The sequence below is a fragment of the Pundamilia nyererei genome, unplaced genomic scaffold (genome assembly GCF_000239375.1).
Source record: "Pundamilia nyererei isolate P.nyererei 1_Seehausen unplaced genomic scaffold, PunNye1.0 scaffold00107, whole genome shotgun sequence".
NCBI lineage: Eukaryota > Metazoa > Chordata > Actinopteri > Cichliformes > Cichlidae > Pundamilia > Pundamilia nyererei.
The window spans coordinates 843,952-861,964 of NW_005187508.1; the positions used below are offsets into that span (position 1 = coordinate 843,952).

Below are 18,013 nucleotides of genomic sequence, written 5' to 3' on the forward strand. Positions count from 1 at the left end.
AAATGTGACAGGACATCCGAGAGGACAGGGAAGTCTAGACACAAATGGCACAGCACTTAATCAAACTGTGTGTGTGTGTCTTCAGCACAGTCTTGTTATCTCACCTTTCATTAGACAGCCTGTGTCAAGCTGTTGCATGATAATGCCACAAGATTGTATTAATATCACAGCCTTGTGTGATCAGATTGGCTGGAGGCTCGGCCTTTATTTGCCAAATTAAAGGGGGGGGAAAGGAAGGAAGGGAGACAGAAAGACTCAGAAAATGAGAGAGAAAGCAACGGGGTACTAGCGTCAAAGATGTGAGGAGAGTTGGTGGATCAGAGCGAGTGACTCATCAGAAAAGGAATGTCCCGTCACTGCCAACGAAACTACAGACACCGTTGCAATGATTGCTCCGTCTCCAATACTTTAAATCACCCCATCTCTGGCTCTTGTCACCTCTTCCTCCTACACAAAGCCTGTCTCTTTCTCCCTCTGTCTCTGTACTGCTTATCGTTGTCGTTTCCCAGCTTAAGCAGGCCATTCTTCTCCTGCTAGATATTGCTTTTGGATGGGGATGACAAAGCTAGCTAAACCACAACTGGTGGACCAGCTCTGCACCACCCCTGTTAGGAGCAAACAGAGGTCGAGGCCGCCAATTCGTTTATTCTAACGAGTGAGTGCAAAGCCAATAAGCAAATTCCAGCACTGTGTGGTTAATCAAAGCGACACTAGTCAATTAATTTAAATTTTAATCCCCAATACAAAGTTGTTTTAAATGCAACTGCGGTTTTATGAATCACAGTAAAGATATGGAGACGAGGCTGGCACCGCATCACATCCTTACCACAGATGTTCGGTTATTTATACTCCCACCACAGGATATGATGTAGGCATAAAAAACAAAAAGAACACCACCACAATGACTGCACACATGATTCAACTTTTAAATCACCTGTCATCCTGTGCATTCACCACACAGGAATTTACAGGCTCTGCCCTTCCACATCAAGATGGAAGAAAGGGTTCGTGGCAGTTTTACCATTTCTTCTGTGGGATTTTAAACCAGCTGAAAAACCCCTACAGATAAAAAATAAACAAAAAACAAAATCAGTGTTGCCTTCTGCTGCTGATCTTGGCACACAGCTGATGTAGAGAAGACCTAATATTTGGCTAAAACTAGTTTTCTCATACACTTTCAGGGATCGAGTGACCTGCATTATCGAGTGGCATCAGAGAAATAGTTTTCAATTAAAGCATCAGTGGGAAGGTGATGAAGCAGGCCTCGACTATGATCTACGATAAGTCAATTTTTTCAAGAGGCATCCTGTGTCTATTTTACATTTACTATTATGTTATACATTCACTGTGCATATCAGTGTCACTACTGAACACTGAAAACAGCAGCGTCAAACATACACTGCCTGGTCTGAAAAAAAAAAAAAAGTCACACTAATATTTTGTTGGACTGTGTTAGCTTTGATGACAGCACACATCCACTGTTCCATTATAAGCTTATGCAATGTTACAACACTTATTTCCATCTAGACTTGCACTTTTTCACCAACATCTTGCACTGATGATGAGAGTTAGACCGATACATTAAGTCTTCTTCAGCAAATCCCGGTTCTTCAATGAGATTAAGGTCTGGACTCATTGGTGGCCAATCCATGTGTGAAAATGCTCTCTGAACCACTCTTTGACAGTTAGAGCCCAACGAATCCTGGCGCTGTCAAATATAATTAAAATATCCCTGTGCCACAAATGGATGGAAAAAGCTGGGCTCTCAGTATATTCAGGTAGTCAGCTGACCTTGTTTTCTGAACACAGACCACCTAAAAATTACAATGAAAATTGCAACCACAGGCTTGCATGGTAGGTACTAGGGATGGTCGATGCACCACCACTCTGGAACAGGGCAAATCTGGACTCATAAGACCACGTGATCCTTTTTTCATTCCTCCACAGTCCAATCTTTATGCTCCTTGGCAAACTGAAACCTGTTTTCCCAGTTAGCCTCATTGATAAGTGTTTTCTTCTGGCTACAGAGCTGTTTGTTCTATCGCTAAATTTTTACAATTTGATTTCACCAAACATATAAATGATCTCCAATCATTTTCAAGATTTGTGCCAATTTGCAAGGGAAACAGTAAGGGCTTAACATATTTTTGCACAAATGTTGTACTTTATATGTGAATGTTTCGTTCTTTATCGTATCTCCAGGCTAAATGCTTAAAGCACTAATTTCAGCTCTGCTTGCTATTATTAGTGCACTGCAAATATTTTGCTTGGCAAGCCCTTCACGTTTTTTCCCCCACCCCTAAAAATTCTTTATGAAATCCAATTACCTGCTAACAGAGAAACACCTGTCCATTTACCCAAGTGGTCCTTGAGACATGGAGTCCAGACTCTCACTTCTATCACTTCTTAATCCTTGTTTAGAGACAGCCCAAATCCTTGAACTTTTTTTTAAGTAGGCCAATTTACAGTAGCACCTGGGGCTCTGGCCTTTATAGCCACTTTCATATCATATGACTGTGTGTGTGCACGTGTGTTTGTTTAAAAGCCAAAAGGAGGCGAGAGGAGGGAGAAGGGAACGCCAGACCAAAAGCCAGAAGAAGAAAAAACCCTTATGCAGCTGAACTGAAACTGATGGGTGTATACAGGGGAAAGTGCAGCCATGTGGAAAAGACAACATCAGAAACAGAAACATAAACAGGAGAGTCGCAGAAAAAGCCCCCCCCCCTTTCAAAAGTAGAAATCCTGTCCATCCTCGCCTCATCCTCAGGTAATTTGGAGGCAGAATAACGTGCATACTGATGACCCGATCCCAGAGCGCTCTGACAGCAAGGAGACAGTCCATCGCCGAGGGCTGCCAGGAGCCGACACGCTACACAAACAGAAAAACACACAAAAAAAAAAGAAAAGAAAACAAAGCGGAAAAAAGTGGAGGGGGAAAAGGCGGCGATGAGGAGCAAGCATGCGGGCGAAAAGCTGTCAAAAAACAGGCGAGACAGACGGACAGATGGAAAGATGAGGAAAAAAAGGGGGCCCTATCATCTGGCTTCACACCCCGCAGGATGAACAGGGCCTCTGTGCTCCTTCCCTGTTCAAACACACCTCACGGCTGTCTGCTCCCTGCAACAACAATGCGCGCACACACACGCATGCACGCACACACACACTGCAGCCTGCCTAACAGTGGGCACAATAACCCTATTGAGAGGCATCGATAGGGGGCTGAAAGTGAAGAGAATGAGATGCTGAAAAAAGATTGACAACTCACACATACAGTCTCCCGGACCCAGCAGCACACATAAATCCACACAAACAAATCATAGCATGGTTATCCTGCCAGCATGACAGCCTGGGATGAATCTACTCTCTGCTGTCCTTAATTCATCATTCATCTGTCCAATCTGGTCACACACACCACACACACACACGACTAAAAATCACACACACAAACAGTTGTTTGGTCAGGGGCGGACCAGAAGTATTGTTACACAAGGGAAGAAGGGTGGTGGTAGCGGATCTCCGAACTCTTTATCTGATTGCTCACACACACCCACGCAGAAACGCTCAGTCACACAAGCATGTACACACACGCACACTTTCACCACGCTTTCTCGTCAGCTGCTGTGCATGACCCCGACCACACACAGACTAACGAGTTGGTGCTGCAAGGCAAGAAAGTCCCGGGATCGTTCACATGCAGCTTTATCGTCTTTCCAACAACTGCACCCATTCTGCTGAGGACTGTGGCTAGCGCGGCTATCGAAACATATTTTAGGCTGTGCTCAAAGCTTTGCAAGGTGACAGCCTGGATTAGGGTCAATCAACCAAATGTGACAGAAATGCCCACCTGAGCCCCTCCATCACACGATTCAAGTATTTTTAATGAAGGCATGCAAAACTTTATCTACATACTAGGTCCTCAAATTTTGCTCTTTTTAAAAATCTTTTTTTTTTTTGCATTTTTAGCCCTTATAATCCCAAAAGTACAACAACTAGCCACATAAAGGGCTAAAAACAAACAGACCGTCTCTGATGTCCATGCATGTTCACTTTATGAGGATTCTGAAAATCTTCTTCAGCACCTAAAGCCATTTGATCAGCTATTATATGGAATATCTGAACACTCTTTCACAGATACCAGTCATTAACAAAAAAAATGACTATCTCAGAAATCATTTTCACACAGCTTAAGGATGAGCCTGGTATTAAAATACAGGTTAAAATCGAGACCTTTGGGAGGTGGTTTAGCTCCCTGGGTTGAGTGGGATACCAATATGCCGCAAGGCCACCACAGATCATTTCCTGCATGCTTTTCACCTTACTCCATCTTCCCATCCTTTCCTATCTGCCTCACAGAAAAGCAGAACTTCCACAGGCTAAAGCTTAATTTGACCCAAGTGCAACTTTGCCAGTGCAACAATGATATATGCTGCAGAACTGATGCTCGAATCAAAAAATACAAAATAAAAATAAATTTGCCTTCAGAATATAACGCTAAGATTTTACCTCACCCTTACACTGCAGTAAAACTGATTTGAAACCAACATTTCATGAAATTATTAAGGGTCAGAAATGCTGAAAAGGTTTTGACATTCATCTCATGTTCTTTGACTGTAAAACTGCTAAACTTCTAAAATCCTGATTCTTCAGGGGTCAGGTGCCATGTGTTGATTCATTTCATATAAAAACGAGACATTACCGACTTGCGCTTGCATTCTGTGCATGTGTCCAAATCGTGCAGCAGCACGCCTTCCTTTGAGGATGAGTTGGCATCTTGAAAGCGAGGAGCTCATACCAAATATTACCAGAGCTAAAACAAAGACGCACTCAGGAACAGTCTGCAGTGCTTGGCCCAAAACTCGACCCATAAATGTCCGAGTCACTTTTTCCACACTCAGCAACTCCTGATTGCTGTATAGAAATGCTACAAGAGGGAGGGAGGGAGGGCAAAGGAGCGAGAGAGAGAAAATGACGAGGGAAAAGGAGGATGAAGCGACGACAGAGGCTGGCAACACAGAGAGGAGCAGAATATAAACCAACTTAACCCAAACCCAAAAGCCCTGAGCAATTAGCAATGACATCATGTACACGCACGCACGCACGCACACACACTGCATAGAAGGGCTAGGTTTGAATGAAAAGCAAGACAGCAGGGTATAGAGGCTGCAAGGATAGTGAGGGAGGCGAGGCAGAGGATGACAGTGCACCATTTCTACTATGGTGGTACAGCCAGTGACACATTCAGTTTTGCAATTGCACAAATGAACTCACCAAACCGACACCGCCACAACCACAGCTTAAAATAGGGAGCACAAGCTGTTTACCAACAAAGTGCTTATAAAAAATAAAAAAAAGGAAGCAAAGGCAGGAAAAGGGAGAACTGGGAAGATATTTAGATCAGACTCAAAGCATGCTTTACTCATGAGGCTTTTTAACATGACTGCACCTTTGAAACAGATACAACAGTAAGCAAGTACCAGTGCAAATGTGATGCAAAACAAATACAGCAGAGCCAGGAGAGAAAGGCTGGCAGTGAAACCTCAGTGGTGCACTCTAAAAGAAGAAATCGGGTCCTCTGACAATTGGTGTTATTGTCAACAACTTCAGCACTCCTTCTCCTCATAGGCTGCAATATATTACATGAACTGTGTCCTGAGCGTTTACAGTCTTACCACAAGAGTCAACAGTGACGCTCCCTCTAGGTGTTTATGCACAATCATTACATATCCCAAACTCTCACTCTCTCCCCTCTCTCTTTCTCCTCCCTACCTCTAAGAAAATTAAAACAGGAAAGCTATTCACGTCCTCCTCTAGATTCTTTATATCGCAAAAACATAAACATGCAATTAAGTGGCTCCATGTTTGCATAAAACAAACAGCCGTATCTTCTCAGGGAGCTCTGGCAGAAACAACCAGAGGAAGGCTGGAAATGATTAGCTAGCCACAACCAACCAGGACCAAGCACCACTGTAAGTCCCTGACTGGGCTCCCAGGGGTTTCTGATGGCCTACAGCCCCACACACTATTCAATGTAATATGCCTAAGTGAAGAGAATACCCCCTTTATGCCTGTTTGTTTCACAATGAGCCTTTTTATTACTTAAATTGTTGCTGTAAACAGAGCACGACATGGGAATGTTTCCAACCTCTGGATGGAAACCACAGGACAGAAAACTGGCGCAGGCTGAATTAATCTGTCAGCTAATTAGTTCCAAACAGAAAATTAATAATTGATTAAAGGTTTAAGCCACTGTTGGAGTGACAGACTGATACTTGTTGGATCAATCATCTTAAATTTAAATGATTTACTATACAACTGAAGATGTGAGGAAGGTCACATTGTTGCCTGATCCACGAATAACTGATAAAAACACCAATCTAGGCTTTACTCAAAATTTTCTGATTTTTTTATTTTATTTTGGTCACTTGCCGAAATGAATATTATATCTTACTGACTTAGCTTAATGCACCAAACTGGCTAGTTGCCTCATATGAAGGTATTTAGGGGTGTGAAGCATAAAAAAAGCCTTGTTTTTGTCTTGAGGTTGGCCAAGTTTGGATGATTGGACAGTTTCCCCCGTCTCTTACCTGAGCCTAGGCCCTCTGCATGAACACGACACACGTTTAAGAGCCGTTAGGTGCCACAAAGGTTATTTTACACGTATGTTGTGTCCACCGTCGGACGGTTCTCCTGTTTTTCGGTCCCCTCGACACAGCGGCTGAGTTAAAAAGTCAAGCTGGAGTCAGCGGCAGCTGCCTTGCCCGCGACCGTGCTCCGTTTACGGCTGCGCATTGAACGTGTGACTCCCTGAAAGCTGTGTGAGAGCTCGTCCACGGACACCGGGAAAATACGTGACAATAAAGTGAAAGAAGCATACCCTGGGTCCCGTAAATGCCCCCTCCCCTCATCTGCCGCCCCAGCCTATCCTCCTATACCACCACCACCTTCGCCAACCGTTTGTAACACAGCGGGCCCCTCAGATGCCAATCACTGCGTCGCCCGGGGAAGATTACGGGAAAAGTTAACTCCCGTTTTTCATTTGAACGAGACGTAAAACGACCGCAAGTCCCTGCGTTGAAGCGAAATTTATCGGCACACCACATCACTCACCTCTTCTCCTGCGGGTTCACGTACTCCTCGCAGAGCTCCTGTCTTTTTTCTCTCTCTCCACCCCTCCGTTCTCGGATTGTTTCCCTTTTCTCCTCCCTCCCAGATGCCGCTGGTCTCCGGCAGGGGGAACCGGGGGACGCTGCTCCGGAAGCAAACGCTCCTCTGTTTTTACTGCCTACGCAGAGAGCGGCTCAATATTAGCGCTTTAATCTGTGATGCCTGCTGGCAGCTTTAAATCAAGAGGTTTCAGTAGGAAAGATGAACTGTTGGTTAGGAAAGCATTGTCCAAAAAAAAAGTGACAATGAAAATGTCGACAGAAAGCATGATTATTCCTAACACACGAGATGGGAAGGAATAACTGCAGAGAATAGGTTAAAATGTATAATATAATAATAAGCAAGCATAATGTGGAAATTACTGTATAAGCAGTACTGTGCAAAAGTCTCGAGACATCTTAATTTCTTTCTGAAGATCTTCCAGAGTTTTCCTTTGGACATAGGTTGCTTATTCCCTATTTTTTCAGTTCAGATCTTGCACCTGAAATTTTTCAGTTTGTTTGTTTGTTTGTTAAGACGCTTAACACATCTTTAGGTACACACAATTTGTTCTCATATCTTTAGTTAAAGTCATATAAAATGCCAATTGGGGCTTTATATAGCTTTATTTTTCAGCACGAGAAGCATCCCAAATACACAGCGAATGCAATAAAAGCACACTCGGATAGAAAAACACATCCAATGAAACTATCAGTCAAGGTTTGGCCTCCCCAGAGCAAAGACCTAAACACTATTAAAGTGTTGTGGGATCATGTTGACAGAGAACAGAACAAAAGGCAGACAACATCCAAAGACAAGCTTTGAATGTCCTTCAAGAAGCCTGGAGAACTAAGACTACCTAAAGAAATGACAAGAAAGCTGCCTGAAAGAGTTGAGGCTGTGCTGAAGAATAAAGGTGTCATACCAATTATTGACTATTGACAAGCTTATTTAAATTGTTCAAACTCTGTTTTTGCCATATATACTGAATTTTTATGTACGTTTGCACATGTTGGCATCAGAAGCTGGTTTTCCTTACATGCACAAACAACCAGCACTTCAACGGCATCTAAGTCTGGACCTTTGCTTTCGACTATACCAGTTTATAACATCAGTTTCTTCTATGTGGAAATGATAATTGTTTGAATGAAGCTATCAGCAATTTCCCTTGGACATCTGCAAGCACTGTTAGATATGATCCGCGCTTAATAGTAGGTATTAGAGTCTTCTCTTTATAAAGCTCAAAAATGTCTACTGCTGCTGTGGCCTCCCTCTTTGATTTGTCTGTCTGTTTTCACTAGCAAACTACAGATTTGCTCTAATGCTCTGTGAACAGTGAAGATTTTCTCCTTGCAGGTCAAATTAGTGGCAAATCCATGTTATTGTAGATTCTTTTCATTTTTACTAGATACAAACACTTTTAAGCCTCAAGCAGTCTGCTCTTGGGCTGAATTTTATAGGTTGTTTGAAATCCTCAGCTCTTGGAAATTTTTGTTTGTTTATATTTTAAATCCTTTCCCAGATTCACACACTAGCTTTATGGTTTTAAGGTATGATAAAGTTAGGGGTGTACTTACCTTTTCTATGTGACTAAACTGTTATTTCATTTTTTTCAACTGTGAAAATAGTACAAAATGTCTATGTGTCTTTGATCCCCTTATCCAAGCACTGGTGCAGAAAAAAAATCTAATATTTGCTTGTTCAAGTATGTTCAAAAGGTTAACTATTACTGCAAGTACAGTGTAAATAAACCTGTTTTTGTAGCCGTTTGTACTGATAATAAGCAAAACTGTGCAACAGTTGAGCCACAAACAAAAACTGACTGTGTGAAATGAACATACTTATACGTAGGCTATACCATTTTGGTTTTGGCAATTTTTAAGATACATTTCATAATATACACAAATGAATGCCATATAAGATCTGGCAACAGTGCATATTTAGTTAAGGCTGAAAAATATAATACATAAGCACATACACAAATTTAAAAAGAAAAATCAGTTCAATTCAATAAAAGTTAAGTGGGCATAATCCAGTTTAGGCTGGAGCCACGCTGGGTCTATGAAATGTGGAGTTTAATGTATGCTGGAGTTTATGTTTGAGTCAACACGTGAAGTGAAACATTTCTGTATTTAGAGGATTTAACAGGTTGCTTTTGACTTTTCCTCTGCTGCTATCCATTGGTCATGATAACATTTACAAATTAAACATTTCTATGAGTTGTAGTTTGCAGTGAGCGCTTTATGTTGCACCCTTAATATGAATAATACAAATAAAGACAAAACTTTATTTTATTTATTTAATCATAAAATTAATATGGTGTCATTCAGCATAGACCAAATTTGGGGAATATTCTTTTAAAATTATGACACCTGGTGGTGAAATCTACTTACTACACTGTGTGACGTGGTACTTAGGCATTTTGAATTAGTCCAAACTAAATCACATAAATGGGTCTTTATTCTAAAGTTATTTTGTGACACACTGTGTCAAGTATTTATAACTGATCATTTGATTTCACAAAGAAAGTAACGCTTACATGGTTAACAATAAAATAAAGTAATGTTGGCGATTTTACTAAAAAAAAAATCTAAACAAACAAACAAACAAACATCAAAGTGGAAAAACGGAAATATTATTTATTTACTTTAGCAAATATTTATGCTAAAAAAAATCTACTGTCAGCTTTGAGGATTAATAAACAGAGACAATACGTTTTCCCACTACCTGTTGTTGGAGCAGTAACTAACTACCCAACAGCAACATTTAACTATTTGGGTGCAAATAACCCCAGTTGGAACTGCTGGCATGGGCTCCAAATCGCCAGTAGCCTCCATTACATGAAATGTAGTAAGTGTATTTAAGTAATGTAAATCTAACTAATCTAAGGAAAATGTTTACTTTCAAGATGAAACACGGGTGAATCTGTGAATCATATCTTACACATATCTCTCATGAGTGATATCACATCATTCCTGTCACAAGATAGAAGCTACATTCAGTTTTTGCAAAGTTTTTTTTATATATACTATATTTATATATTTAAGTTTCACTGAAATTAAAATGTTTTTTCCACCGGAAACCTGGCCAAGAGGACAGCAAAAAGGAAAAATTGCAACTAATATAAACGCCTGCTGCTATTACTCCAATCCTCCAGGGGGCGCTGTGATAAAGCCACCGAACAGTTGCAGACCAATCACCGTTTTCCAGCAGTTTGAACAAGAAGCGGGTTGGATTATTCCGATTTCTAGCAAGACAAGAAAAAGATAAAGCTAGCAACCATGGGTACAGGCTAAAACTGTTATTACGCTTGAGTTAGTTGAGAATTAGTTCTTCGGTTACGCTTTATTAAAATCATTGTAGTGGTTTGGTGGTTTTGCACAGTCAACGGTCGATATATAAACCTGTCAGACTGTGGCTTACTCCTGTGTGCTCCAGCCGCGGTAAAACTCCAGTTGTAGTTTATAAAAGTTTTACCTTTTGGCACGATTGTTGCTGGGAAGTCAAACATGAAGCCAGTAAAGCCGCTATATCTGAAGACGTACGGGAAACAGAGGCGGAAGGTGTCCGCCTGGATCTCACCTGAAGACCGCAAGCAGGCCTTCGACAGCACCCCGTCCTCCTCGGATGTCTCCGTCTTTGAGCCGTCCAAACCTCAGAGGATAAGGTATGTTTATCATTTTCTTTACTAAACCGTCTTTTCAGTATTTTCTCTACATTATGGATCACAAAAACTGTGCAGCTACTTTTTAGTTTTAGCTTATAAGAAATATAATATTGGTGTGTATGGAAGCCACAGAAATGCCAGTCCATACAGATCTGAAGTCTTTAGTTATTAATATATTTATAAAGGATTCGTTTTATTATATTTTTACTATATGAAAATAAATATAGTTAAATATCTTAAATACACCAAACTGTAGCTAATTAAAACAGTGGCAAAAATGTAGAGTAAATCAACAGTTTGTACATACATAACAACCCCCTGTGGACGTGTGCAAAGTACAGTTTAGTTGTCAATCAGTTTCCTGCTCTGATTGTGAGCCTGACTATCTTCTTTGCTTCATCTGCTTTTCATTTAACAGGGAGAAGAGCACCAACGCCTTGACTGGAAGAACCGTTCGTCCTGCCAAGAAGAAAGCAATGTTTTGTCTGACTGAGAAGAGTGTGGATGAAGAGGACATGAGCAATGAGGAGAAGGCACCTCCTCTCCCTCCACCTGCTCAGCAGAGCAGGACAGCCAGGTCTGTGAATATTGTAATAAATGGTAAATAGCATTGCAGTCAGTATTACTGCATTTGAATTATTAGATTATCTTAGGCTAGAAAAATATCCTTGAAGTAGTTTGCTTTTTTTGTTGTATTGTATGTGTGAGTGGTCCACACCATTTCTTTCCCTTCCTTAGAAAGAAGAAGAGTACTGTGGCCAGTCGTAGAGCAGTGCGTCCTGCCAAAAGAAAGACCATATGTCGTATAACGGAGACTAGCAGCGATGAGGAGAACAGCAGGATGCTCGCTCCACCTCCTCCTTCTGTATTAACTCAGCAGAGCAAAACAACCAGGTCTGGGCATTTAAAAACAACAAAGCAACAACACATTACTAAAATGACAACGCATGTTGAGAGTTTTGGGGTTCTATTAAATATAACCACAACTGTGAATGTAAGCAGAGGTTTGACATTTCTGGCAAACTGAAGGCTGATCAAACAGTTTTCAGCAGTTTCTGTGAAATGTATTCCAAAAGCTGCAGTTTGCAGAGTCAGCTCTTGAGCTGCTTGTCTAAATCAATATCAAATGTAAAAAAATATACTGACAATTGCACTTTGGCTGCTCTCAGAGTTTAAACAGATGTCTCAAGTGAAACTTACTTTTGCCAGAGCAGTCCCAAAACAAACTCAAATTTATAATCATGCAGAGAAAAACATCTTTACATTTGAGATGCTGGAACTACTTTTTAAATGATTAAAAATGAGTTGTGAGTTTTCTATCAGCAAGCTTTTTGATACAAAATGTTTTGCATTACTTTGACTTGTTTCTGCCTAACTTCTCTCTTTTTACTCTCTTTACTCTCTCTCTATTTTACTCTCTACCTCAGCACTTTCAGCGTTTGGTTTGCAGTGAGTGACTATTGTTAGCCATTCACAACTTTTAAAGCATCTCTTTTGCATTTATTTGTCTGTTTGTGAAATGATTTGTGTCTTTTCCCGTTATCAGGACGAGCCGGCTTGTGTCTGGACACAGAGTTTTGATGAAGCGGAGGGGCCAGCAGGTTCCTGTCACCACGGAGAGTGAGGAAGAAACGTCTGCACTAAAAGGCCACAGAAATTCAGATAAAATGAGGACAAACTCAAAGTGAGCATTCATGTCTTTAAGAGCTCTGTTAAAAGCCTGAACAGAAATGTCATCATTATTTGCAGTAACCTTTAGCTCTCATCCTCTCTTCTCCTGCTTTCTAGTGTTTATCCATCTTCTGCAGGCCGCTTTGTAACCCAACGTAGACGAGCCGCTGCGATTAAACCCAAAGTCCCCAAAGCATCTGTCAGTATACTCAGCTCCTCAGATGACTTCACTTCTACAGCCTTTCCTTACAGCAGGTCTTCCAGGAAAAGAAAACTGCCTCCGACATTGGGGCCGTCAAGTGCAGAGAACTCTATGAGCGCTCCCTTCCGAGAGATATCTCTCAACGAGTTGGCAGATTGCAGTCTTGGACCCTGCCCCAGGAAACCCATCTTCTGCTCTACACCGTCAGCAGGATCCTTCAGCAAACGCGGGAAGCTTAAACCATTTTCAGTCAACAATCTGTCCTGCACTCCTCCATCCATGTCAGTAGACGGCATAGTCTCCCCACCAGATTGTTCGCTTCACTGCCAGCAGACAGACACAGACCTACCTGACCACATAGAACCATCTATTGATTTATTTTCAGAGCCCAAGAGAAGAAGTGAATCAAAGTTTAAAAATGAAGGCGAATTACAGAGTGCAAATCTGCTGTCTGCAGACAGTGGCAGCAGCAGTCAGTTTGTATCTGCAGCAGCAGGAGGGTTAGATTGGCTGATCGAGACGCTGAAGGAGAAATGTTTGTCCACACGCTGCACCGTGCCGCTGGAGAGATTAGACTTGTTCGCTGAGCTGAGCTGTGAAACAACCTACTCATCCTGTCTGGGACATTCAAGCTCACTGCACAGCCGACAAACAAACAAACAGCCCGTGGACAGCAGTGAAGCGGTCGATCTGTCAGAGTCTTTAAAAGCATCATTTTGTCTTCATTCATCAGGTACAGTCAATGATATCCGTAATAGTTTTGACCAAGAAGCTTCAGTGAGTCAGAGTTGCAACACTAACATTTCTCCATTAGTTAACTCTAAGCAGTCAGCCGAACACTCGGCCGCATCACCTATGGAGCAGTCAGAATCGGTATTTTATGTTCAGTCTATTCATCACACAGACAGCAGCTCTGAGATTATAATGAGCACACATTTGGAGTCCAGCAGCACCGTGCAGACAGTGGAAGGCGAGGCTATAGTGGCAAAGAGTAAAAGTCTTACTAAGAGGTGTTCAGTCCAGATGAAGAACCTGGTTTTGTCACAAGAGCAACTAAAAGGCTTCTCAAAGCAGACAGAGGAAGATTCGGGCAAGACACAATCAGCCAAGACAGAATGTGCAGCAGATCTCACAGCAGGGCTGAAGGAGAAATGTCTAACAGATAACATTATTGTTGGGATAAAGAGAGTAAATTTGTCACTGTTGAAAGAAATTATGAGTCCCAAAGGTGCTCTGCTAAAACCAGCCGGAGATGTGCCCGACTCAGCTAGTGACGACCAGACAAAGACGGACCACTTGTCGGAGAGCGATGACAGTAAAGAGACGACTGCCTCGAAAGCTAGCGTGAAGAACGGACGTTTGACTACTTCTGAGGATGAGAACGCCTCAGACAGAGAAGTTGTAAAGAAGAGAAAAAAGATGCCCGTGGCTCAGAAGGAAAAGAAACAGCGGAGCTCATCCACAGACCGCCCTGGGACGACGAGGAAGGCGTGCGTAAGCGGCATGAGCGTGAGCCGCTGGAAAAACAAAGGCAACGCCAGCACGCACATGATCAGGAGCAGGGCTGCGGACTGTAGCATCAATGAGATGATCCCCTCACAGCACAAGCAACCAAAGGTAAGAATCAAATTCAGAGTAACAGAACAAAGGACAGCTGAAACAGTAGGCTCGCATGTTCAGCAGCGCCGGATGGATAATGAAGGTGATGGTTAATGGGTTCATTGTTGAAGTTACCATTTAAGTTGATGCTTTTGCTTTTCTGTAAATCCCTCCAGTCAGTTTGCAACAAATGATGCTGACTATTAGAGTATTAATCAGATGCAGCTGCACTAATTAACCTGCACATTTGGTTTCCCGATGTCTTGATGGTAACAAGTATTTGTTACTGAGCCACAAGAGTTGAGGCTCGGGTGTGAAATTTATGGTTTTTAGGGTTATTTTTTTAGCCTTTTTTTTTTTTTATCATTAACTCGGTTTCCCTGGGTCTTTTCCTGTGTGTTGTGAAAAATCTTCTTTTTTTGGTACCAGCACTGGTTTTATTATGTTGTATTTATCCAGAGTAATAGTGGATGTACTGGACAAAGGATGTTTAATATGGAGCTTCCAGGTAGGAGGAAAAGAGGAAGACCTCAGTGAAGGTTAATGGATGTAGTGAAAGAGGACATGCAGAGGGTTAGTGTGACTGAGGAGTGGAGATGGAATGAGATGGAAGCAGGTGATCGACTGTGGGAGAAGAAGCCGACTCTGACTGAGTTTAGAGGGGGACTTTTTGACCCCATCTTATTTTACACAGACACACACACACACACACACACACACACACACACAGACACCACTCAATACCACTACAAGAGACAGAGGGGGTGTCTGCTCTCTCAGCCTGTACCAGAGTTGAGTTAAAACATGCCAACGAAACTAGTGACCAGATAATTATTCTTGATGTTGAACATGTGGTGTGACAAAAGATTCTAATTGGCTTCCAAGTTTTCCAGCTTACCAGTATCTCCTATTTTTGCACTCAGTGTGCTGTATTTATAAAGAAATCCTGCATCTCACCAACATCACATTTCTGGTGATGGGTAAGCATATAATGTTTAGGTGCTCTCACACTGTAGCGAGCACAAGCTTCTATGTAGCTGCAATGTAGTTTGGTTATATTCAAAGGAAGGCAAATGTCCATGCAGCCAAAATCTCCAAAACTGGGCAAATTAGCATGAAAATAATCTATATACAATTTGTGGATGAATTGTCCCTTTAGTGCCACAAATGATTACTTCATTTGATCTCCAAACCTCATAAAAACTATTAAGCTATTGACTCTTCCCGTAAGTGAAGAAGCAGAATATTTCTGATCACAGAGCAGATCTGTGTTAACTCTTAAGTTTTTCTGTCACGATCCACCGAGCACTAATCAAACATTTAAAGGCTTTTAAGTCATTTAACCTAAAGCCTGTTGTATGTGCTATATGTAGGAGTTTTTGGGCTCTACCATGAATTTCTCCACCCCGGTGAAAGCAAGTCGGCTCAACCTCTCATCCCTGCTGGCTGATTTCACACCAAACACGAAAACCTGGAGCCGGATCAAAGCCGCCCTCTCTGTTCATCGCAAAGGCTTGGGTAATGATGTACACTCTGGTGTTTGGATTTCAAGCTTTTAGTTTGACTTTGAGAGTCCTTACACTCTCTCTCTGCCCCCCACCCCCTCATTCCCTCTCCTTAGTGCTGCTCACTCCGAGGAGTTTACGTCTATCAGCGTCGGGCTCTCCTGGGAGGATGGACACTGCTGATCTCAGTCGGGATCTCTTTACCACACCCTTACGGACGCCACTCCCCAAGCGGCTCCGGTCACAGCTGCTGGGCCAGCATTCCCTGGTATTAAACGCACATAAGTTATATATTCAGACTTTCTGTTGGTTTCTCTGCACTTTGCATTTGGGTCGTTAGACCTGATGGCGTGACATCCAGGCTATGGATGCACGTAACCTCCTCCCACTTGTCTGTTGTTGAAGGTTTGTGAAGACGCAGACCTGTCAGACGCAGAGAAGGTGTATGCTGAATGTGGCCAGCAGCGGCCTCTGCCCTGGGAAGAGTGCATTCTCCCCCAGCGTATGAAGCAGTGTCTGAAGATTGGAGAGGGCACCTTTGGGGAAGTCTTCTCCACCAACAACGAATCAGGAGACACTGTCGCCCTCAAAGTAAGCACATTTGAGTGTATGTGAACAACATGTTTTAGAAGTGTAGCGTTGACTGAGCTCTGTTAGAGAGTTACAGATGTGAGTTGTATCAAAGAAGGTAAATATTGTGCATTGTTTTTCCTTTTCTGGCCCTTTTCTGATCCTGAGCTGGTCTTATAGTTTTTAAGTAGTAGAAAAGAACGAAAAGGGAGCAAAGATACTTCAACATGAAGCTCAGGAGGCCAAAATGAATCAATGAAAACACAAAGGGGGCATTGACGATGGCTCAGAACTAAAAAGGGCAGGGAACAGGCCTGTAATTTGTAGTATAAACCAATTGAGTTATAATGTGCTTCAAAAATAAAACCACTAATGTTACTGAAAAAACTGCAAACGTTCAACACAAGAAGTCCCACCCTGGATTGTATTTTCAGATCATTCCAGTAGAGGGGAGTGAGAAGGTGAACGGAGAGGACCAGAAGACCTTTGGAGAGATTCTCCATGAAATTATTATCTCTAAGTAAGTAACCGCAGGTACACACTGCTCACTATATGCAGTCAATTTGCTGTAATGCTAGAGCTTATAAGGTCTGTATGTTTCAGTACAGTGATACCTAATGGTGAACCACATCAAAGTACTCCAGCTGAACAGCTCTAATGAGCAGTGTTTGTGTGTTTTGTTTTGTTTTGTTTTCTTCTACCAGGGAGCTGAGCAGCCTCAAAGAGAAGCAGCACAACCAGACCCATGGTTTTATTGGACTCAAAGAGTAAGTATTTTCTTTGGTCTTTTTTTCTGTTAGTGCCTCAGTAGTTTTGAGTCTTAATGTGACTTTGTGTCTATTTTTCTCCCCATAGTCTTCACTGTGTTCAAGGCTGCTACCCTGCAGATTTCCTGAAAGCGTGGGACACATTTGACCAACAGAAAGGCTCAGAGAATGACAGACCAGGTCAGTGAGACAGAGCTCATTATAATTTATTCACAAGAACATGTTTTGTGTATTTCTTAGGGTTAGGGGTTAACTTACTTCTATATTAACTTCTCTCTAACTAAGATTCAACTTAATTTAATTATTAATGTTAAAAAAGTTCTTGCCCAACTTGCTGTTTTTTTGTTGTTGTTGTTGTTGTTTTTTTGTTTGTTTGTTTGTTTTCTTTATGACCAGCTGTACATTTATAGATTTTAATTTTTTTTTAGTCACACCTTAATTGTGGCACAGATTCACCAAAATGCTGGAAACTTTCCTCAGAGATTTTGGCCGTATCCACATGCCATCATTGCATGGATGCTGGAGATTTATCAACTGCACATCCATGATGGGAATCTGGTTTTACCCCATCCCAAACATGATCTATTAAATTCAAATACGGTGACTTTAGAGGCTGTTTCAGTTCAGTGAACTCATTGTTGTGTTTAAAAAAACAAAAACAAAAAGCAGTTTGAGATGATTTGAGCTTTGTGACATAGTGTGTATCCTACTGGAAGCAGCCATCAAAGATGGGTACACTGGTCAAAAAGGGATGGATGTGGTCAGTGGTGTTTAAATGATGCTTGGTAGATATTAAGTGGCCCTAAAAAATGCCCCCCACATCATTAGATCAGTGCTCCCCAAATCACACAACACACCACCAAATAAAAATGTCACAAAAAGCATATTG

At 41.8% G+C, this 18,013-nt stretch overlaps 2 protein-coding genes across 2 annotated transcripts in view; one reads left to right on the forward strand and one right to left on the reverse strand.

Moving 5' to 3' along the window:
• Positions 1 to 6,976, reverse strand: part of apbb2b (amyloid beta (A4) precursor protein-binding, family B, member 2b) — a 51,067-nt gene extending 44,091 nt beyond the window's left edge. The window contains exon 1 of the mRNA XM_013912908.1: positions 6,585 to 6,976. The gene's annotated coding sequence lies outside the window, so the exon portion shown is untranslated. The remainder of the gene's footprint in view (positions 1 to 6,584) is intronic.
• Positions 6,977 to 10,325: 3,349 nt separating this feature from the next.
• haspin (histone H3 associated protein kinase) overlaps positions 10,326 to 18,013 on the forward strand; it is an 11,182-nt gene continuing 3,494 nt past the window's right edge. The window contains exons 1-11 of the mRNA XM_005741115.1: positions 10,326 to 10,810; positions 11,229 to 11,387; positions 11,549 to 11,704; positions 12,357 to 12,494; positions 12,599 to 14,300; positions 15,656 to 15,800; positions 15,904 to 16,055; positions 16,193 to 16,378; positions 16,792 to 16,877; positions 17,062 to 17,124; positions 17,213 to 17,304. Of these exons, the coding sequence (XP_005741172.1) occupies positions 10,653 to 10,810; positions 11,229 to 11,387; positions 11,549 to 11,704; positions 12,357 to 12,494; positions 12,599 to 14,300; positions 15,656 to 15,800; positions 15,904 to 16,055; positions 16,193 to 16,378; positions 16,792 to 16,877; positions 17,062 to 17,124; positions 17,213 to 17,304 (3,037 nt within the window). The 5' untranslated portion in view covers positions 10,326 to 10,652. The remainder of the gene's footprint in view (positions 10,811 to 11,228; positions 11,388 to 11,548; positions 11,705 to 12,356; positions 12,495 to 12,598; positions 14,301 to 15,655; positions 15,801 to 15,903; positions 16,056 to 16,192; positions 16,379 to 16,791; positions 16,878 to 17,061; positions 17,125 to 17,212; positions 17,305 to 18,013) is intronic.